We start from the raw sequence: 23,325 nt of genomic DNA on the forward strand, positions 1-23,325 counted from the left end.
TTTTTTTCCATTTATCAGTGCCATCATTGATTTCTATATCTATTTACCACTAGTTTGTTATTTTGAAACATTATACATGCTGTTTATAAATCTAAAGCAAAGAGTGTCCTGTTATTTTGTCTTAGATGTAACTGAATAAATTTAACTAAAGTATTAACAAGCAAACCTAAAACAAACCCCATTATATTTCTTGCAGACCAAACACGGAGTTTTGTATTCAGCATTGCAACAAGCATTTAAATATGAAAGATTAACCTAATTCTTCTGCTAATTCTAACTGCTCAAACTTAGTGTACATAAACTTCACAGGACTGCAACAATCTTAAGACTGTCGAGTATCTTTACCTTTATTTTCTTTAAAAACTTTACAAGAAAGTGTTTCTTGTCCTCAAGTAGAAAACATGTCATTAGAAACAGGCTTACAGTATACTAGAGAAAATGAGAAATGGGTGAACCACAGTCTATTACATTACATTACAACATTAAGTTGACTCTATACTCACATTCACTGTGAACATTTTGAGTCATTAGTTTTATGCAGTCAAAGGGCATACAGTAAATACTGTAACATTTTAATCTGCAACCTGTTCATCAGCAAAGACAGTAATTTCTGAAAATCTCCTTTTCTAACTGACATTATAAAGTTCCCCGTAAGGTCATAACATTTGTCCCCAGTAGGAAACCTGTGGGTGTGTTCCCCACATGATGATAGAAAAAACTGGCACTACATTTGTGTTCTGTCACTAGAGGCTTAATCATAGTGAAGTTAAACATAGTAGAAAACATTTATTCGTCATCGTCGTCATCATCGTCGTCGTCATCATCGTCGTCGTCGTCGTCGTCGTCGTCATCATCGTCATCATCGTCGTCGTCATCATCGTCATCGTCGTCGTCATCATCATCATCGTCGTCGTCGTCGTCGTCATCATCGTCGTCATCATCGTCATCGTCGTCGTCGTCATCATCGTCATCATCATCATCATCATCGTCATCATCATCTTCATCATCTTCATCATCGTCATCGTCGTCATCTGGATCAATCTTTCCAGACAGAACATCCTCGATCCACTTTTCGAGCTCATCAGCTGTTGGCATGTCTTCATCGTCATCCATTTCCATCCAAACGCTGTCAGCCTGCCGGTGACAGACATTTATACATTCAAAAGAAAAATTCACATTTATGCACATGGGCCCTGCATGGCGACTCATTTCCTTTAGGACAATATAACAGTTGTGTGTTAATGGCATGTGCTCGCCACACACATTAGACAATAAAGGACCCACAAAGTCTTCCCTTTCTTTCATATAGATTGCCTTCAGGGTTCATTTGACTACTTGTTAACAGTTGCTGGATGGGCAAGTTTCCCTCTCCTTTAACTTGTTACTTGATCTCCTCTACTACCCTCAACGCTATTTGGTCATTAACGAGTGCCAGGAGGTGAATCAAAATGGCAAATTTAGAAACCATGAAACTAAACAAAGAGCTTACTATTAAGCTCCATTAAGAATCTGATTCAGCGAAGGCCTCATCAGGACTGTTGTATATGTGTCACATTTGATACATTTTTGTTAGACAATAACAATTGTAGTTACTTTAAGAAAAGTTACTGTCAAAGTGCTTTAATCTTTCAGAGTCTGTTTGGCAATGGCACCAAAGAATAGACCATGGTGACGAGCAAATACTGTTAAACAATTAAAAATGAGCCTGGATGGATGGATGGATGGATGGATGATTAGTTACACATGAATTTTAGGGTTTTTCCCTCTTTTGATTATCAAAGCATGAGGTAATGACCATTTGAGTATCTCATGCTGTACAGATAGCCTGTTTTTTTATGGGTTAGCTGAAAGTTTTCTTACATCCTCAACATCAACTACACCAATCTGAGGAGAAGAGAGGTCAATGCGGAAGGTTTTCTCCCAATATGGAACCAGCTGAAAGGAGAAACAGAAAAAAGGAAAAGAAAAGAAAGCATTAAATGGAGACTCTTTTTTTTAAATCATTAGGGTAATTTTTATCCTGTAAGTAGACTACATCATGAACACAAATAATTTCCAATGTAGTAGATATGCACTTTAACTGAGAAAATTCATACCAGAGGGAAGTTATCAGGATCAATCCAGATGATGCTGAGGTTAGGGTTATCAGTGTTATCACGTGCCACTTCCTTGAGAATCTCCAGGAATTCAAAGCCATCTAGAGATAAAGAAAGGTCAGCTATTGTACCAGTGATACTGGAGTATGGGGTTCATATATGAATTTCGCACTGATTTAATTCATGAGCCATTTCCTCCCATCCACCCTGTGCTGGTGTGGATGGGAGGTGCTCTGGTGTCTGAACAGAGCTCTGCCAGCTGCAGCCACTAACCCAAGCCCTCATCCCAGGTTTCCACCTCTTAGCCAACGCCCTAGCCTCTTCTTTCTTATCACTGGCTCATCTCTTTTACAGCCTCTGCCTCAGTGTGTCCACATCGGTTCACCTGTTTAGTTCTAACACTAAGGCAGAAAATCACCTGGATCATCCTCCTCAGCAAAGGCAACAATGTGTTCTCCGTCAATGTCATCCTCCTGCAAGTGCAAAAGAGGTTCATGAAAGCATTTTGAATATTTATGCTCTAAAATAACAACACAAGTAACTCTGAATATGATATGTTGAATGTTTTGGAGGTTTGTTTTTTTTTTATTACAAAGCAATCTCAGATCTCTTACCCAGATCTCATACATGCTGTAAGGCTCAAGTTTCCTCAGAGTGGGCCTGAAACATAAAACAATCTTAAAGTTTATAAACACAAAACAGTTTTTTTAGTATAACATAAAAATGACGAGAGTATTTTGTCATATATCACTTATATGAATAAGATGATGCTATATTGAAACATGACCACCACCATTATTGTAATTAAGTTAAAAACTGTAATTGTTTGACATTTAAAATGTTTATGTTTATGGTTAACAATGGACTTTTGCAAAAGATCATGCATATTCTAGCATAACAATTGCTTTAAAAGTTACTATCAACAACGGTACAGTGCAGGAGAGTAATAGGAGCGACCACTAGATGGAACTGCTAGATTAGTGTTCAGCATGAGGACAAAACTACATTATACTACATATAAAACCACACACACACACATGGACTTTACTGCTATAGTAATATGTCTTGGTCCTCTCTGAGAAACCCAATCTAAAATGTTGGAAACACACAAACAGCCACATATATCCTTAAGCTCTTTATGTCAGTATCCCACCTATCATGCTGCTCAATGAATTCAACAATCTCAGACTCGATGTAGGGCTTTCCTGGAATAGGCATAGGTTCATGCATAAATGGCTCATAGAAATCAACCTCATTGATCTTCAGTTTCAGCTTCTTGGCAATCTGAAAGAAAAGAAAAAAACAATGAACTAAGGTAGAAATAAAGTAGCACAGCAGTGATTTTTAAATGTTTTAGGCACTTGATACAAAGTAAATGCATACTATAAAATATACGATACCAAGCTCAATTATATAACCTTAAAATTTGAAATTAAAATTGTTAAAATGTCCCAACATAATAGAAATACTCAATCAGGCAGTTTAAACCTTGGGGTCAAATGTGGCATAGAATTTGACGAAAGGGTGGAACTCCTCAGCAGCATCGTTATACTCAGTGAAATCTGCATGGTAAAAACAAAAGGAAAACAAATTTCCACATGGAAAAAAAAAGCAGTATTAATTGCTTAGGGTCTTTTTGAGACTCAGCCTTTCAGTCTTAATTTTTAACATACGAGAAGATCTTTCACTCTTGAAGTAGCCGACAAGCCTGATGACCTCATCCATGTTGTAGAAACCCTTAAGCTCACGGTCGTTGCCGATGATCTCCACGGGGTCTTCAATCACCTGACAAAACAACAATGAAATGATGGAACTGTAAGTTCAGTTTATTAGCATCTTAAAGTTGGATGGAAAAAAATTAATTTAGCAATTCTTTTAAAAGATAATACAACTGAAACATGCATGTACAACAGACGTATCGTAAGAGATCTGAAGTTAACAACGGTTGAATTTAAACATCCTTAATGAATGACAAGAATTTGCTTACATCATAAAGAAACTCAACCAGGGTGTCGGCGGCTAGCTCTCCATCATACTCAATAATCTCGTTATCGGCAAAGATGTAGATACTCTCCACTTCATCAAGACCTGGTGCAAGAAAAGTGTTTCATTATAATAATATTTCATTTCATAGATTTTTAAATCACATTTATTTTTGCTCTGGTGTAGCAATACTGTCAGTTATTCAATAGTGCAATACTGTGTACCATGTTTTATGTTACAGCACGTAATAATACCTAACTAAAACATTTCATTAACAAAGAAAAGAATCAACTGAATCAATTTGATGAGAGCCTTTTTTTCTGTACATAAAGTGACAGCATAAAGAAAGGCTGTGAGAAAAGTGGGAAACAGTGGGATTTCATAGATTTGCATTGATCCAAAGACCCTTAATTTTCCAGCAATGTTTCTGTCATGCTCACCAAGCTTTTTGGCAACAGCGGCATCCTTCTTTTCATCCACCAAGCCAAACCCAATGTCCTCATCATCAAAATCATCCAGAACTTGGGCTGCAAGCTATATAAAGGGATAAAGACAAAAAGAAATGAGTTGAGCATGTGGATGGAAAAAAAGCAAATAAAGTGAATGTTGTGTGAATCTACTGCCATACCTAAGCTGATTATGCCTCAGTCTGATATTTGTGATTCATTGCTCTGACAATAGTGGGCATTTTTTAATCCCTGAACACCATTGAAAACAGATTTTTGATTTCATTTACACAAGTAAACCCTTGGCATTTCATCTCATTTTCAAGGCTTAAAGGCCAAAGCTTTGGATTGCTGCCTTGCACTTTCTCAATCTCAGTGAAACCAAAGCCAACAATTGACAGCCCTCATAGCTGGCAAGAGAAGAGGAACGACAGCAAGCTTTCCAGAAGAACAAGAGGGGCAGAACTTGAGCCAACTACGTCAAGGATAAGAGACGTCGCAACAGGTGTGATGGAAATAAGAGCAGCTCATATTTACTGAGCATATACATGCACATACATATTTAAACAAACTGTAAACATACATCTTATTCTTTCTCTTCACACAAGTTCAGAAACCATTTCAAACATATACACTTTTCCATTTGTACTCACTTCTTATTTTTTATTACATACATGTACTTTTCGGTATTTGAAGTTTCGTTTCAGAAAGTATAATTTAAAAAAGAAAATGAGACACTTATTTAATTCTCAACTTAAAAAGCTAAAATGAAAAACGTAAAACAATTGTTTTTTTCATTTTGTCCTTTCGCACATCAGAAACGAAAAACCCAAGAAAAAAGAACGAGAAAGGGCCCTTTATTTATTTTGTCTGAACCGGAAGTTTTAGTAGGTCAACAACCTGTACAAGTGATGCGCAAACTTATGGCAAACACTGTAGTGTGGACATCATGACGTTGGAAAAATACTCAGACGTGATCATGGAGATGGCAAAACAAGGCCTGTCATCGGAAATTATATCAGAGCGTCTGTCATATGAACACGGGGAAGTGAGAGGATTTTCTGCGAGAAATGTTAGAAAGTTTTGTGCTGAGCAAATCACTAGCTGTCGACTCTCGGACACACGGTTGGAGCTTGAGGTGACACAAGCTATAAATGAGGTAAGGTACTTTCTTCCTTCACCTTATGACTGTGTATGGTTGTCTTAACTGGGTTGTGAGGGGGTTAGTCTAGACTGTGTGCGCGCGCCCGCGCGTTTTAGCGTCTTGCGGGTGGTGGGTAACGTTAGTTATTTTAAAGATGTCTCTCACTGGTATTTGTACAGTTAATTAGCACAATACTTTAGCTTTACACATTTGCTTTCAGAATAAGCTACTTTACATTTGTTGTTCTAGTAGTAGCATGATCTTTTATTTTAAACAGGTGGGCCCAACATATGGCCGCAAAATGATGAAGGGCTATCTGTCCACAAAAGGGGTACATGCTGCAGAGGGACGAATTGGGTCAATTTTAAGAGAGGTGCATCAACCTTATCATGAAGCAAGACGCCAGGTAGCCTATGTTATTTAATCTTCCACTAGAACTGTATTCCAATGTTCTTTGTCATATTTGTGATATACATCATGTAATGGTAGGGCCTAATTCTGTTTAACAGATGTACGCCCTGCTTTAACAGTTACTTGACTCTTCCTCAAACGTATGATCAAATCTGCCTTTATCCAGTCAGCTGTCATTTATTTTTGTGATTTTTTTGTAAGGGAGCTCGGAATCTTAATCCCACACCGTACCATGCTGAATGCATGGGGCACAAGGTTCACCTGGACCAAAACGAGAAACTTGTAATGTTTGGAGTCACCCATGTTTTAGCTGTAGATGGATTCAGTAAAAAGATTGTGAGTCATTCCACAATGCCAATCAAAAACAACTTGAGCATCTATGAATATGTTTTCAGGTAATACAACCTCTCAAACCATTTATTTCATCTTAAGTGTTTTGATGGACATGTTAGTCATATTGGACATGAGCTGCACCCAAATTTACAATATTTGAATTTAAATTAGACATGCAACAGATGGGTCTGGTTATGTTCCTGAATATAATATATTAAGAACTTACCAAACATTTTGATCAACATTTTCTATTAATGTAAAAATAAATAAAATGGAATTGCACATGAATCATTTAACTACTTTATTGCAATTAATCAGTGTTCATTTATGAATGGAACAAGGTTCTTGGATTTCCACATATCTTTCAATTGTTCTGACATACATCTAAAGTCTGAGCATGACAGTGACATTGCAAAGAAACTTAAGAAATATATGTTGTCCTACTACAACTAAAATATTACCCAAAAAAAACATGAATGAATACATTCAAAATAATAACACCTTTGCTGGTCTTAAAGCAAAATAGTTAATAAATGTTCTTTATTTTTCCTGTACCAGACCTGCAGTGATCACCTATGGTATGTGGGACCAGGTGCGAGTAGACCATGGAAAGGAATTTTATTTAACACTGTTCATGCAAGAGATGCTGTCACATCATCGCTTCAATCAGGAGAGACTGCCTTATTTACAGACCTCATCCACAAGAGTAAGATTTAAGTACCATTAACATCAGCTGAAATTCTTATACTATTACGTGTACTACTACGTACATTTAAGACATGTTTCTTTTAACTCTTTTAGAACCACACAGTTGAAAGGATTTGGCCTGAAATCAACAACCGTGTCAACTACCCACTAAAAACTGCCCTACTCCAGCTGATGGACCAGGAGGAGATAGGTATGGAGGATAACCTTGTGCGATACTGTGTGTCCAATCTAACCTGTCAGCTGTGTAACATTGGTCTTGCAAGTGTGGTAGAATCATGGAATGCTCATAGAATCCCAGGTAAAAAAAAAAAAAAAAAAGTCAGATTGCTTACAACCCTGATAATGAACATTTAAACACCTCCTCTATTTTTTACAGGAAAAGGCATACCAAATCACTTTGCAGAACATGGGTGTAAAAGAAGAATTTCTCCAGAGCTCTTGCCAAATGCACTTGAAGCAGCAGACCTTTACAGGCAGCACTTGGGATCTGCACTCAAAGAATATTCGACTTTTGGAGTTGATCCCTTCACAACCGAACAGGACAAACTTAGAACAGAGAGTCATTTTGCAGAAAAATATCCTGATATTTCACATTTGTTTTTTAGAGCCGTAAATGGTGACTTTATGCCATACAAAGAAGCTCTGCTCTGTCTCATAAACATAACTCAGAGAAATGTATGAACCACTGCATCTGTAAACTGTACAGAACAGACAAAAAAAAAAATCAACTGACTGTAAACATTTGTGTGTACACACTACATTACTCCTCTGCAAAAAAAGATTTCAATACAGAAAATGCAGCTGTTAGACCAGTAATTTGTAGAACTCCGTTGTTACTCTCCCTGCATTTTGCACAGTGCTGTGATGTCTCTTGCCACTGTTCCACACATGTCTTGCAGCCAATAATGCTTCTGCAGCACAGTGAGAACACTGGATCCTCAATGATGTCTGCAAAAGTAAATCAGATAAGTGAGACTGTTATCCATTTATGTTGAATTTAGTTCAAACTATAGGTTCAAAGTCAGTCTTGACATAAATTTACAGACAGCATGCAGAATATTTTTGGTTATTCTGTAATTCCTCTTGTTCACGCTGTTCTGAGAAAGTCCCTGTCTATATTTTTGTCTATAATTGATGAGGGGCAAAATCAGTACATTTTCTCAATTAGCAAGCAAGAAAAATGAAAAAGTTACAGGTACTTGATTCAATATATGCAACTACAGTCCCATTTTAAATGTGAACTTTTTAGTTTTACATTACTGTGAACAGTGTACCGTCACCCATACTGACATTGTAATCAATTTGAAAAGCTATACTTTCATAGTCAAGATTGCAAGGAGAACCCAAATTAAATGTGCATGTAAACTTTTGAATGTTATGTTACAGTAGACCTGCATCTTGATTGTCTGTGCCTAAGTATTTAAATGGACACTGCTGAATAAAGAGCCTATGTTTGGTAAAAAAATGTTTGTCCAAAGTAATGATTGAATGTGGTTTGACATTGTTTTAATTGTAATTAAAATGTTAGTGTAGATGTAATGTATTTACTAAGCAACATTTGAACATACTCATACAAACCACGCAGCTAAATCCCTCCTTGAGTGTCTGCAGCTTGGGGGTTGTGACTTTCTGGGCAACTGCAAGATCAGTGAGCTCTTTGATTGCTGCTGTGACAGCTGGCAGACTTTGAGATGCCAACACCAACTCTTCTATTTTGTCACTCACTTCTCCCAAACTGGCACTGTCATCATCTTTACGGCTGCTACAAATAAAAATGGATAATCAGATGTCAAAGCTACTTACTGGCTTAAAGAAACATCACATCACTTACTGATAGATGATGATTTATGTAGTGATGTCTTACTGCTATTATAGGATTTAAATCAAATTAATTCTTCTATATTGATGTTCATCCTATAGTATATACATATTTATTCACATACCTCAGTTTCTTCCTCTTTGTTCCCTGGAGGCAATTAAAGTCTTGTTCAGGCACAGCAAGAATTTTTCGTGCATTTTGTCTCCAGTACTGTGACCCTACAGATGAAAAACAAAACCAAAGAAACCTGTTTAGAAGCCAATACCATATTACCCAATAAATATTACAAAGAGTCTGGTAAGACATGTCTCTCCATAAGATATGGGCTTTAGCTGTAATATTATGGCTCACCTGTTGTGCCCTCCGACTCCAGAATTGCATTGCCCTGTGCATCTGTCAAAATTATTGGGTTGTAATTACCAATGGCATCTTGCACTTTTCCTACTATCCCTTGAAGCGTAGCCTCAGACTCCAGGAATCGTACAACCACCATTCTATTGGGAATCAACCTCCCACCAACTACATCTGCAAAGTACACTGATCTGTAAAACAAAACATAATAATTTTACATATCTTGTAAAAGACAGCAGGCCACAAATCCATTCAGTGATTGCTATAGGCAAATTGTACTAAAACAGCTTTGCTATTCTTAACAATTCAACTATCCATGCACCTTATGTTTCTTTTTATTTTGCCTGTTCTGTAATTTAATATTCAAGAACACAGACTCATCCTACCTCTGAAATGTTTTGGAGGACATAGGGGAACTTGAAGTAGCCTGCTGTGAACGTGAAGGTGCAGACGCTGCCACAGCTGGTGCTCGCATAAATGCAAAACGCTGCCCGCTGGAACCTGCTGTTGGAATTGACTCCATGTCTTCTCCGTGGACTTCATAGTGACCTCTGGGTGTAAGGTCTAATGCGCTGAAAACACCAGAGACCGCACCGGGGAACATAGCCACGTTTGAATCATCCGTGATGTACAGAGTATGCGCGGATACCTGTTTAAGAAAAGTTTCCGTAAATCACGTTGCTCTGCTAACGTGTTACTCCTGTGCACACGGTTAATAGGCTCTAAAGGCTTACTTATTAGCTAGTAGCCGGTAAAAGTCAATGAATAACTATTTACACATTAGCACATGTGCACAATTCACATATTAGCACAATGAAGACGGCTAGACATAGTATTAGTAAAAGTAGGCCTACATGAAATCACCAAATGTTAACGTTAGCCGTTCCGCAGTAAGGAAGAACAATAACGTTCATAAAAAAACTGCTGAAAGCAAAGTTTGCGAAGTTTACATATCTACCTGAAAGATGCGACCCAGTTTTTCTGCAGTCATGTCTTCGTCCCGGAGTGTCACTCTCTTAGTTTTCCTAAAAACAACGTAATGGTCCATCCTCTGTTTATTCCAGTGTAACTTTAAGGCCGTCGATCTCTTGTGTGGGGGACGGTGTGCGCGCGCCATAAAAAAACGCGCAGAAGAAGTACTTCCCGTTTCAGACATTGAAAATGCGTCTATTTTTTTGTTTTTGCGCTAGTATACTTTCATTATTTGAATCACGAAGAAATCCAAAAAAGCACGTCTAATTTTAAGTGTATGACGGCTATTTGTTACCACCGAATGAAAAAACAAGTTATTTTCGCCCATTTTATTCTTTATCAAAAATTTAAAAAATGAAAATTCTTTTAAATATCGTTTTTTCGTTTTGGTTTCTGAAACAAAACTTCAAATACCGAACGATCGACCATTTAAATATAAGGTTGCACTATGAAGTGAGTCAAAAGCATAATACAGCAGCCTGCAAAGCATCATTGCAAAATGGGTAGCATTCATAAGTGACAAAATTCTCCAAAGCACCAGCAGTAAGAGCCGTAAACTGTGGAAAGCATCTCCTGCTTCACTTTAGAGACAATCTTTAGTGCCATCCATTCTTTTGGTTTCCCAAGTTCAGACTGAGTAGCTTATGTCTGAGTTGTCTTTTTTTTTTCAAGGCTAATTTCTCCCAAATCAGTAAAAACAAAAACACTTATGCACTCTTTCTTAGTCTATGGATACTAAGAGTTTTCAAAGTAGCTTCCACAAGTGGGATTATCCCAGAACAAAACCTCCATAGCACCGCATCATGTTTTTGCCACTTTATTTTACACAATTTATACTGAGAGGATATTGTTATAAATATTGAAGAAAAGCAGCATGGTTAGCTTTAGCTATATTAGCTTTAGCAGTTTTCCAGGCATTAATCTAGGCTAAACTAGCCACCTGCTAGCAAAACATGATAGAATTGGTACTGGGCTTTATCTGTTTGAAAGTAATTATCATCTCAAAATGCTTTTTTTTCTTTAAGAAATAAATGTATTTGACATATTCTCCACCAATGAACAATTGAAACAATTTGTGTTAAATAAAACCTCACCTGCACGCTTCACTGCACCTGCATGCTGTTTTCTAACTATTTTGAGGTACAGCTCATTAGTTTTAATTTTAATGTGTCTTCACAAAAAAAATACTATAAAGAGTTGTATGAAAAATTAAACAACATTATTTTTTTAATGATTTGGGTGAAGTAGTCCCTTGTTGCCGATGGTTGCATTGCTGTATAGATAAATAGGCAGGAGGATGGATGGACATGTTAGAGTTTAATGAACAGATCAAGCTTTTAAACGAGTATACACTTACTTTTCAGAAACGTGAAGTTAAACTTGCACAGCCCAAGCTGCTGCTGCTGCTGCTGGACTTTTTTTGGTCTGTGGTGCATGTTGTAACGTCACATGATCAGTCAACGAGTAGAAGAATTGGAACGATCAGCAGATACTTCAGCAGCAGAGAAATCCTTATTTCACAGCCCAGCTTTGAAACACTTGACACAAGAGGCAGACCTTAACATACCTGATAGATAAATGCTGCTTGACTTGTGATCAACTGCAAGAAGAAGTAATGCTTTAGGGGAATGCACAGTGTCTTGATTTACAGCAAATTGGAAAGGCCCTCACTGCACACAGAAGGCTTACACTGAGCTTATTCAAAGGACTATCATGACCTAAGGACTTCATGCACAAATGTACTCCAAGTACTGAAATACTGACCCTGCAAATTAAAAAAAAAGATAACTAAGTGGAACTACTACATTCAATTATTGAATGGTTTATTTTATTCCATTCCAAGTGGCAACCTCTGGAGTTGAAAAAGTCCAAAAGTGCACAAAACTAGTTCCTCGAGGTAACTACACACTCTACTTTCCATTCCAGATACACCTACATATTACGCCTACATGGAAATATATGCCATGACAGTGCATGCTACAATGTTAATGCCAGAAGAGGTTTGCAACTCTGCAGTTATATGAATCAGCAGAGTCTTGGTATATAGATACTATGCACTTCAGCACTCAGTGACCCTGCTTTGTAACTTCCTTACAGCTTCCACTCTTACCACTCTTTACCATCTGGCAGACGTTACAGGAGTCTGTCTGCTCGGACTGCAAAACTTAAAAACCGTTTTTACCACCAGGCCATACGACACCTCAACCACAACACTTAAACACACACAACACAGTACACAGGACGCACTCAGAAGCTACCTTGCAGCTTCACAAGTACTCTGTTTAATCTGCACTGGTCACTCCACTTTATTGTTATTAATATTTATATTTAAAAAGTGCAATACTGTAATTTTCTGCTGCTTATTCCTGTGCAATATCCCATCTGCCCTCCCGTCATATTTCTTTTCAAGATTTTCTTATTTAATCACTAGTGTACATATATTTATATTTATAGACACATATATATTTAGTTATCTTTTCTCTTTTACCACGTCTCTCTAATATTTTGCTCTTTACTATTTTCCTATTTTATTTTATTTTATTATATTTTATTATATTTTCATCTACTGTACCATGCTGCTGAGTGACTGCTGCTCGTCAAACACATTTCATTGCAATGTTGACCCTGTGCTAACTTGCATATGACAAATAAAACTGAAAACTGAAAAACTGAAACTCTTGAATAAAACAGCTTACAGTTGATTGTGGAATATCTAAGAGGAAAGAAATTTTAAGAACTGATTTTTTGTGAATCCTACATTTAAATTCAATTACTTCTGGTTCCAAAAATGCCAACATGCCAAACGTGTGGCTTGAAAATAGTAAGTCATAAATTAGTGGTGGCGTTTGATGTTTTTTATTTGAGAAACTTCTGTTTGAGGATAATACAATATTACATTTTACTTTTTTTATTCAAATATAGAGTTTTATAAGGCAATTCGAATTAAAGTAGCTTTAATAAACAACAGTATCAGAAGCCATTTATCACAAGAGGCCCTGAAGTATAATAGATTATATTCTGGGTGCTTGCTGTGGGGAGAGAAGGCAGGTAGAGATGATAAATCGAAGAAGCTGATGAATAGAGGATGATGCACAAAAAGTAAAGATTTACTTCAATCATCCAATCCAATCAAGCTGACCAGCTTTGTCTTCAGGGTCTCATTTCTTTTCTAGTGTCAAGATCACACCTTTTCCATCTTGAGATATATATGTATTTTTTATATATCTCACCTCACTTCACCCCTACTTATCTGTTCCCTTGCTATCATCCAACCCATGCTGAAATCTGAGTGCGCCAAGCCAAGTTAGAGGTCAGCAGCGTAATTACTTGGCTCCATCTGCTAATGCCCAGTCACAGTCGGCTTGTCACGTGATCCCGATGAGGAAGAGCACCAAGGTGAGTTGTCAAAAACATGCTCTGGCTCCCTGCTGCGCTTGGCTGTGGCATCAAATGCTGAGAAATGATTGAGAGCATAGACTGTACAGTGCAGTAGGGGATCACATTTCGTCCAATATACAACTGTCCACTGCCTACTCTGATGATACTAGCAGGCTAGCCTGCTAGTATCATCAGTTGTACATAATGGAAAACTCTACTGCACAAATTTAGCATCAAAGCTTATATATGCATTCATGAAATTATTTCCTATTTCACAAGAAATTTGTAAATACTCATTTGTGTCAAAAGCAGCCAATGGTGGTTTGGGCATCTGGCTAGGATCCCATTGGAGGGTTTCCAGAAATGCCCAGGTGGAAGCAGACCCTGGGACAGACGGAGAACTCGCCAGAGAAATAGATATCTCATCTGACCTTAGCATCCCCCACAAGAAGGAACTGGAAAATTTTGCTGACATCTCAATCAATCAATCAATCAATCAATCAAGGCTTTATTCGCCACATGCAGGTTGCCCTGCAGTGAAATAGGACCCCAGCCCCCCCCCCCAACCTTACACACACAACAAAGACATCACATGGGGATACAGGTCGGAGATCGGTAGCGTTACAGAAAAAAAAAACACTGAAATATACACTACAGTGGGAAAGTACAAGAGGAAAAAAAGAGACCTCTACTCATGCTGGGCTCCTGGGAGGACAGCATGAGAACAGGAAGCAAAAAAAACTCCTCTGCACAAAAGAAGCACATAAATGTCCACAGCACAACATTATGGAACACGTGACAAGCCACAGGGTCGGGTGGGGGGTGAGGAGTAATCCGAAGCAAACACAGCAGCCATCCTGCCCAGCGCTACCATTCCAGCGCGGGCTCAGACCCACCGTGTTCCCAAGAGGGAACAAGCATCGGAGGCGTTTGGAAAGGAAGGGGGGATGAGTGTGTGCATATCAGTGTATATGTATGTGTGTGCATGTCCAGACACTTCACATATATCGCTAAAACAATTCAAGACACAAATTAGAAGAATATAATCATATTAATATGAATATCTTCCATCAATACACCAACACTATATGCACAGCATCTATCGAGACAGACATCCATTCTTTCAGTTATTTCCATTTTTACTTATTTTTCTAAGTTTCTCTATAATAAGTTTCAATGGAGGATCTTCAAAATGATAGTGGTGAAATTATATTAAAAATAAGCCACCCACTAAATCAGAATCACACATCTTCACCTACTAATAGCTAGGTGAAGTTATGTCCTCTATTATCTGACAAAAAGTGTGTTGAATTGATTTATTATAGTTTTGAGAGGTGGATGCAAAACAGTTTAGTGTCAGATCTATATCCTTTCACCTTGTTTAAACAAAGTATTTAGCAAGCGTCAGACATGTTATATGAAAACTGAGTCTTTCTTGAGATCTTTTATAATGTCCACCTTTATATTTCAAGAGAAAAACAAGGTGTTGTTTGTCATGCTGAAAGTTCACCATGCATAACTGACTGACTTCAGTAAAAAAGCTTTGAACTTAAGTTTCAGTGCAACAATGCCAGCACGTACTGTGGGTTTGTTCTGGGTATGTAAACAATATGTTATGTCATGATTCTGGGTCCTTTTGACACAGCATTTTGAGCTTCATATGTTTTGATGTGAGTCTGTGTTATGGGTTATGTTCGGATTCTTTAGTTGTGCTGTGCTGATTATTATTATCCTATGTTTTGTTTCTGTTTTGTGTTTTCAGCCCTTCCTCTGTTCTGTGCCTACCCTGGTCCCACTACTCTGTGTTCCCTCTGTTGTCATGTCTGTGATGTCAGAGTGTCTGCTCGTGAGTCTGTGTCTGTAAGTTCAGTCAGTGCACTTCCTGTTTTACTTTGGTAGTCTTCAGTCTGTGTGCGTCAGGTTCTGTTTTGGTGTACTCCGTCTCGTTGTTGTGTCAGCCGTGTCTCCCAAGTGTTTGCTCTTTGCCCTTTTCCCCTTCTGTATTTAGTGTCTGCGTCTGCTCCTGCTTGTCGTCGCGTTGTAACCTCAAACTCGCCTGTGTGTTCCGTTTCAAGTTCAGTTCCTAGTATCACCAATTAAAGTTGTCTGTTCTGAGTTGTTTGAGTCTTTAAGTTTACTTTTGCCTCTGTGAGTTCTGCACTTGGGCCCTTCATCCTGCCTGTCTGCACACAGCCGTGACATGTTATCAGTAACACATTCGACATCATATACCCAGCATTCTTCTTCAGCCATAACTCAACCATAAATGTCATTCCCTCCTCCAGTGAAAGTTCATGAAAAGAGCTGACCTAGTTGCTGTTTCCCTCTCTGTCGTTGGTTTAGCTATGACTGAGACATTTTTGCTTTGCACCAGTGCATTTCTGGTCTATTCCTTGAGTGAACACATGAGCACTTGATGAATCATATGTGTGTGTGTGTGTGTGTGTGTGTGTGTGTGTGTGTGTGTGTGTGTGTGTGTGTGTGTGTGTGTGTGTGTGTGTGTGTGCGTGTGTGACATTATGATGTAAGTCACTCAGTGAAAACCTAAGGAACACAAACCCGATCTCAGCCTGTAGCAGATTTGCTGTTAGCTTTGTCACTACTCCTTTAAAAAAACATCAATGTTTGTTCCTTAAGGTTGATGTTTTAGTGAATACATTGTTACAGGGTTTTGTTTTCCTCTCTGTTATATATGCTGAAGATACATAATGGCTTTGTCATAACGGATGCTGTTGTATGATAATGACGTTTAAGTAAAATAAATAACATTAATTCTGACAATGCAACAATATCACGATTCTTAAAAAAAAATAAGAAAATGATGGTAAAATCAACAGGATAGTATACTGCAAATCAGTCTGTAACATGCACAATAAAAAGGCAGAAAACTAATTTTCTCCAGGCTCTGGTCTGCAACTCTAAAACTGCTTAATCTTTCAAATGAAGAAACATTAAAAGCTTGTCACAGCAGGAATATTTCCCATTTTCCTGTAGAATCTGGTGTCCTGGGATCTGTGCAAAATTAGAAGTTCAGCTAGTTTTCCTCCTCTCAGCCAGACAGTAAATTAGTAATGGCTGCCGTAACACATCAGGACGTTCTACACTAGACTGTTACATAACACTGCACCGGGGTGGTCATGAAAGATTCAGACACAACAGCGCATAAAAAACCCACTCTGACTTCCCACTAGCGAGCGTAACTGCACTGTTCACAAGGAGACAGTCTAGGATTTTCCACAGAGATAAGACTTTCAAAGCTACTGTCTTTTCAAATGAATAATTTTAATTAATACAATTTTAAACAATCTTATAGATTTCTTTTTTAAGTTTATTCTATTTTTTACTTCAGCTCAGCGTGCTTTCTCAGGAGAGCTGATGAAATGCATGGAAAGCTTTTGGAAACCTCAGAGGCACAGAAACTGATTCCCTACAGCACACTGTGAGGACAGAAATGTCTGGGACCATCTGTGAATCTCCTGCATTTGTCAGGCCCACTGTGGAGCGTTAGAGAAGAAAAGAGAAAAACTGCACATGTGTTATTTTACTAAAGCCATTTAATAGATAAGAGGTGTGCCAATGCAGCCAAGAGTGTCTGTGCACACACGATTGCCTTCCAGTGAGACACATACTAGGAACCATGATGTGTACTACTGAAAAATATATTTCACCAACTATAGCAAAAATGGTACACCTGCAACCATCTGCATAAATGATGTCTGTTTTCAATTTAACTGGTGCAGCAAACTATTCATTAGCAAGCATATACATTTTTATTTATTTATTCTTGCACAAGAAAAAAACAGGAAAGTAAAAACTGATGCATTAACAGAGCATGCTGATTTACTGCTTGGAGACCTAATTAGAGCTTTTGTTAAAGTTATTGGTACGTGTGTGTTTCCAGCAACTCACAATGTATGCAGTGAAAATGGACCATGGAATAGCTGCAACAAACTGCTCTGTTACCTTAAAGTATGCAGGAAGTTAGATTTGCCAGCATTTTTTTTTTTTTTTACAGTGCACCATCTTTAAAATACCAGAAATGCTGTTGCAGACTGTACACTAATACTTTTTAAAAAATGTCCTCTACTATATATCATGAACTCCTCAGCACAGTGCTTTCAGTTGTTTGGTTGACATTACAATGTTGTTTTAGTATTTCTGTTCCAACCCCGATAAACAACATCTACCCAAAACATCTACCCAGGGTACAATCTGGACATGTCGCCAGTCTATCGCAGGGTAAACAGGACAACAGTTCACACTTAAAATCGGTCTATGGCCAATTTTAGACTCTCCTATTAACCTAACCCCATGCATGTCTTTGGACTGTGGGAGGAAGCCTGAGTACCTGGAGAGAACCCATGCAGGCACTGGAAGAACACGCTGTCCGCATAGAAAGACCACGGCCATTTTAACCCAGGCTACCTTGCCATAAGGTTGTCCTCCACCACACACAAACACTGAAAACCGCAACACACATCAATTAAGGTCTTAAAAAAGAACTACAATCATCATCATAAAACTTCAAATTTGATGATTTCAACTTAACCTGACTGGTCAGCAAATAGTTGCTGGAGGTTGCCGGCTGTTGCCAAGTGAAATTAGTCACAAACAAGGTAAATGCACTGATTCTTATGTAACACTTTTCTACTCTCCTGGAGCACTCAAACATCCCAAACTGTCCCCAAAAAAGCTGTCTCAAAACTCTCCTTGTGATTGATTCCAGGTGGATTTATGTGGTCCATAGTTTGCATGAAGGTGGTGACTTACCAAGTAAACCTTCAGTCCTTCAAAGCAGAAGATGTGCCTGATGCTTAACCAAGACATTTTAAAAAGGCTGTATGAAAACATGTGGTGCAAATCACGTTTTCATAACTGATTCACTATCACTTGGTGTTGGCAAGTTGGTGTCTTCCATACGAACTGCAGGTGAGAACAGCAAAATTTTTAGCAACCAAAGCAACTGCAAGTGAGATTCAGTGCCTCTTTGTGACCAATTTCCCACTAGTGACTACACAAACCTCCATCAACCACTCACACAGTTAGCAGGGGATTTTTCCCATACAGGCCTCTCTTACTGAATCCTGACAAATTTTACATTACCATAATTTCTGCAAAGACTAAAAAATAAAACACTGTATTGTACTTGAAAAATATCAATATCTAGCTGTAAATATGTTTTCTTCTATGTCTACAGTGTTAAATTTATGGTTGTATCTCCGCAATAAACTGCAAGAAAACAATTTCATACATGTCCTTCTTCAGGTCCATCACGTTGTGGAATAGAGATGTAAGCTGGGGTTTCAAAGTCACATAATTCATATTTAACTTTTTCATAGTGCACCTTGATCCCTCCCATTTCCCTAACATCCTTCTGCAATGAATAAATGATATGAAGGCAGGTGCACATGCAAATAAAAGAGGTGTGGGTTAACGAATGTTTAGAGGATGGAAAAGGCAAAAATGTGCGTGTGTGTGTGTGTGTGTGTGTGTGTGTGTGTGTGTGTGTGTGTTATGTTGAGGGAGAAAGAGAGGATAGCGTGGAAATTTATAGATGATTGTACACATGGAGAAAACTACTCATACATGAAACACTGCCCATGTCAGCGACTGGCAAGCTGTGTAGCATCACACTTTGTAACATGGATGGATAGATGGATGGAAGCAGTTAATAAAGAATTAAGCATAGAAAAATACATCTGGTTGTGTTATCTCAAAACTGAATGCAATCTGAATGCAACTGTTTTTCTTTTATTATGACCAATTTTAAGCTATCTGGTAGAACAAGCAAATACCCAAAAACCCTGCCACACGACAAAAGTCAATAATAGCAGAATTTCATTAGGGAAAACTGAGTTTGTTGGTATGAGACATTGCTCTCCGTTGCACCTGCACTTCATATCCAGGCCCACTGTGGCTGACAGCTGCTTGATGGAGCCCTATAACGATGATAAACCTGTCAAGTGGTTTTACCGAACAATATTGCAGATGTGCAAATGTAATCTGTGGAGGCTGTTTATGAAAATACTCAATGCTATTCATCTGCAGAGAAGGGCATGCTGTCTCTGTGATTATATTCAGGAATATATTTTATGAAATCACATTAACTAGCTCGAATTTTTATACCTCAGAAAGATTAAACAGATAATTTAACGCCTGGTAGAGTTTCAGTGCGATCAACCCGAGACCAGTAGTTTATCATATTTACCTTTCATGACAAAAAACACATTATCCAGGTATCATATTGTACCATGGATCCTCGGGCCATATGCATTACTGACCACAGAGCTGCATAGTCACGCCTGGGATTATTGAGAAGAGTTAGAAAAAAAATAGAAAAACAGACATTGCATAAAAGCTTCATGGTATATTACCACACAAGGCTGCAAAAACATCATTTTAACTCTTTCACCCCAACCAAATAAGGAGGTACACTCTTCTATTATTATAAACAACAGGTGGGTTTTGACATGGAACAAACTGGAGCAGCCAGAATGCCAGTCTCGCTGGCAAACAAACATCTTTATCTATCAACACAGATGAGATGATGCCGCAGAATAACACCAAGGACAGTTCACGTATGCATAACTCCTGTCGTATCCAATGATATCACATCTCACAAATTTGTTCTTAATTTAGTATGTCTTTCACACTTTAAATTTTGGGACCAGGAAAGAAGATAAGACAGGATTAGGTCTCTCACAACTCAAAAGCTGTGTTATTCTATGTTACATTTTGACAGGTGTGTTACTCGTCACTCTCCTTTGTCCCTATAATTTAGCCTTGAATTTGGAGGAATGACTCAGAGGCTGTCAGATTATCTTCAAGACTTGTGTGCATAGCAATTTATTGAAGAGGATGGACAGACACACGGGACTAACAGTCCTGTGAAAAAACAATAGCCCTTTTCCAGTAGTACCTTCTTGGTTGGCTTGGTACCAGGTACTTTTTTAGTACCTATTGGCCTCGAGTTCCTAGCAATCTGAGGCAATCCAAAAATGTGACGCCAACTCATCAAATGACTGCTTGCCACTGATTGGCCAGTTAATGATGAGTCATTAAAGCGACTCATTTGAGAAAATTAAGGAAAACAAAGGAAATGGCTGCACAAAAACCCTGTGGTCCTCAAGTCTGACAAAAAGCCACAGACCAAGCAGCAGGTAAATCACCTCAACATCCTCCATTGCTGTGTTTTGTCACATGCAAAAGACCTTTCAGCTTGCAGTCAAGGTACTAAAAGGGCTATAAGTACACCCCATGATTCAGTAGAATGTAGAATTACTTTTATCAGCAATAACTTGGTGTAAGCAATTTTTCTATGACTTTGTCAGTCTTTTCCACTGTTGTTGAGGCATTTTTGGCCACTCGTCTTTAAGATGCTGTTTCAGTTCACTGAGGTTTGTTGCCATTCATTGATGAGGAGCTCTCTAGGAGTGCCACCACAGCATTTCAATCAGGTTAAGGTTCGGTCACTAGTCAATAATATGGTCACTGATTTAGAGGAGTGTATTTAACTGATTTTTTTACTGATAATTGTTACGCCTTATTTTGTTTTTTATTCAACAGCTGCAGCAACAGTTGGTTTTTAAAGCTGGCCATTCAGATTATTTGTATTTTTTAAACACATGGCCCTTAACTTTAAACAGTGTAGGCAGCAAAAGCAAACTTCTGTTTCACTGTTGTTGAAATTTATTGCAGATTTCTATTTATATACACAAAGAAATTCACATTATTATAATTACAAGAAATAAAGGTACTGTCTTTTTGACTGACTCATTTCAAAAGCTGACATCCTACACCCTGTATTTGAGGAGAATTTATGGGATTTCTAGTTAATAAGAGACCAGCAGCTTCAATTATAATTTCTCAGTAGTAGCTAAGGTGAAGATGCATTAGTGGTGTACTATTAACCCAACCAACTAAGACCATTCAAGTGTAAGCCTGATTTATATTTGGGGGAAGGCTTCAGCAGTCACTTTGAATAACAGTTACCACAGCGACAGCGTGACCTTTTCCCGGATCTCTCTGAGGATGGAAGAAGATTAGACAAGACAACTCAGAAGCCTCCTTCCTGTACTTCCTGTACAATATTGGACAACGTGCCTTGTGTGCACCCATGTGACTTTTTTTTTTAGCTATTAATATAACAACTACTTATAACTTAATAATTCTATTCTCCCTGGAGAAACATAGAAGGAAATGAACAGTAAGTCTATTCACTCTTGCCCAGCACTTTATTATTCAGTTAATAAAATATGGTATTATATGTCTTATTTAATGCTGTTGTGAATATTTGTAAAATCCAGGAGGACAGTGCATCGTGTTTGTCAAGACATATAAAGATTGAGGTGATCGCCAAAGTCAGACAGTGTGACGCTGTTTGAATCATGACTGTCTGTTTGCATTTTTGTGGCAAATCTATGTAACAGTTGCTTAAATTCAGTCTGGAAGTTGTATCAAATTGGCTGGGAGATAGACAGCTCCATATACAACATTACATGCCCACTATGTGGATGGATGTTTATGACATGACTCAATGACCTTGGAAAAATCATGCATTTATTTATTTTAAATTATAATATAAAATATATACAATTTTAGCAGTTCATTTTGTTATACTTTAAATATAACTCAACTACAGGAACAGGTGATGTGAAATAAACATGTCACAGCTTGTTGGGGACTGATTTGATGACTTCAGGCAAGAGTGAAACCCCCCTTTTTAAAGTGAGAACAACCAAAGTATGCAAATGATCATCTCAGAAAACATTTATTAAACCCTGAAGCAGATGGGCAGCAGCAGCAGAAGACCACACCTGTCAGCTAAGAACAAGAAACTGAGGCTACAATTTGCATGGTAAATGGTAAATGGCCTGTATTTATATAGCGCTTTAATAGTCCCTAAGGACCCCAAAGCGCTTTACATATCCAGTCATCCACCCATTCACACACACATTCACACACTGGTGATGGCAGCTACATTGTAGCCACAGCCACCCTGGGGCGCACTGACAGAGGCGAGGCTGCCGGACACTGGCGCCACCGGGCCCTCTGACCACCACCAGTAGGCAACGGCAAAAAAGGCAAAATTGGACAGCATAAGAAACTTTAAAAATGTTGCCTGGTCTGATCTGTTTTGATTTCTGCTTTAACATTAGCATGGCGTGATCAGAATTTGGTGTAAAAAACAGGAAGGATGGATCCATCCGGGTTTGTATCAATGGCCGGGCTGCTTGCATCAGTGTAATGGGATGTGGGATACTTCCTTGACACACTTTGTACCCCTTAGTACCAAATAAGCATTGTTTACCTTAGTATTATTTCTGACCATGTCCATCCCTTGGAGACAACAGTGTACTCTCTTCTGATAGCTGCTTACAGCAGGATAAAGTTTGTTATGAACTCTACAGTCACCAGATCTCAGTCTAGTCAAACAGCCTGGAGAACTGGATATTCCCATTACGGATGAGAGCATAATGGGACAACAAATCTACATTAACTATATGCTGCAATCATGTCATTATGAACTGAAATCTATGTGTATAGTTTCCAGCACCTTTTTAAATCTATGCCACGAAGAATAAGACAATTCTGAATGCGAGTGGGTCCAGGCCAGTATTAGTGAGGTTTAACTAATGAAAGTCCCAGCTCCACAAAGATCAAAAGAGAAACTCATGAGTGAGG

At 38.2% G+C, this 23,325-nt stretch overlaps 3 protein-coding genes across 7 annotated transcripts in view; 1 reads left to right on the plus strand and 2 right to left on the minus strand.

Moving 5' to 3' along the window:
* Window positions 1–328: 328 nt before the first annotated feature.
* Window positions 329–23,325, minus strand: part of casq1b (calsequestrin 1b) — a 28,736-nt gene continuing 5,739 nt past the window's right edge. The window contains exons 2-12 of one of the 2 annotated variants that reach the window (XM_082520180.1): window positions 11,831–11,863; window positions 4,520–4,613; window positions 4,084–4,184; window positions 3,770–3,881; window positions 3,585–3,658; window positions 3,250–3,380; window positions 2,711–2,756; window positions 2,515–2,569; window positions 2,097–2,197; window positions 1,861–1,935; window positions 329–1,134 (exon numbers count right to left, since the gene is read on the minus strand). In XM_082520180.1, coding sequence (XP_082376306.1) covers window positions 787–1,134; window positions 1,861–1,935; window positions 2,097–2,197; window positions 2,515–2,569; window positions 2,711–2,756; window positions 3,250–3,380; window positions 3,585–3,658; window positions 3,770–3,881; window positions 4,084–4,184; window positions 4,520–4,613; window positions 11,831–11,863 — 1,170 coding nt within the window. In that variant the 3' untranslated portion in view covers window positions 329–786. The remainder of the gene's footprint in view (window positions 1,135–1,860; window positions 1,936–2,096; window positions 2,198–2,514; window positions 2,570–2,710; window positions 2,757–3,249; window positions 3,381–3,584; window positions 3,659–3,769; window positions 3,882–4,083; window positions 4,185–4,519; window positions 4,614–11,830; window positions 11,864–23,325) is intronic. The other variant, XM_082520181.1, reaches the window with a different exon arrangement.
* Window positions 5,257–7,802, plus strand: LOC309697954 (uncharacterized protein; the record flags this gene model as incomplete). Of its 3 annotated transcripts, XM_082520204.1 has the most annotated exons (6): window positions 5,257–5,684; window positions 5,947–6,075; window positions 6,282–6,475; window positions 6,972–7,119; window positions 7,215–7,419; window positions 7,498–7,802. In XM_082520204.1, exons 1-6 carry the CDS (start codon window positions 5,475–5,477, stop codon window positions 7,800–7,802), a joined length of 1,191 nt encoding a protein of 396 aa, XP_082376330.1. In that variant the 5' UTR covers window positions 5,257–5,474. The 3 variants fall into 3 exon arrangements, 1 of the variants encoding a protein (XP_082376330.1); XR_014273963.1 differs by lacking the exons at window positions 5,947–6,075; window positions 6,282–6,475; window positions 7,498–7,802 and having other exon boundaries at window positions 5,612–5,684; window positions 6,972–7,305; XR_014273964.1 differs by lacking the exons at window positions 5,257–5,684; window positions 6,282–6,475; window positions 7,498–7,802 and having other exon boundaries at window positions 5,751–6,075; window positions 6,972–7,305.
* On the minus strand, window positions 7,827–10,605 carry LOC309697964 (uncharacterized protein; the record flags this gene model as incomplete). Of its 2 annotated transcripts, none has more annotated exons than XM_082520226.1 (6): window positions 10,250–10,605; window positions 9,678–9,940; window positions 9,292–9,482; window positions 9,065–9,158; window positions 8,700–8,883; window positions 7,827–8,069 (listed from the first exon to the last, which is right to left on the minus strand). In XM_082520226.1, the coding sequence occupies exons 1-6, from the start codon at window positions 10,445–10,447 to the stop codon at window positions 7,926–7,928; spliced, it is 1,074 nt and encodes a 357-aa protein (XP_082376352.1). In that variant the 5' UTR covers window positions 10,448–10,605. The 2 variants fall into 2 exon arrangements, with proteins under 2 accessions (XP_082376352.1, XP_082376351.1); XM_082520225.1 differs by having other exon boundaries at window positions 7,882–8,069; window positions 8,690–8,883; window positions 10,250–10,538.

This window comes from Aulonocara stuartgranti, assembly GCF_965226115.1.
Source record: "Aulonocara stuartgranti genome assembly, chromosome: 3".
NCBI lineage: Eukaryota > Metazoa > Chordata > Actinopteri > Cichliformes > Cichlidae > Aulonocara > Aulonocara stuartgranti.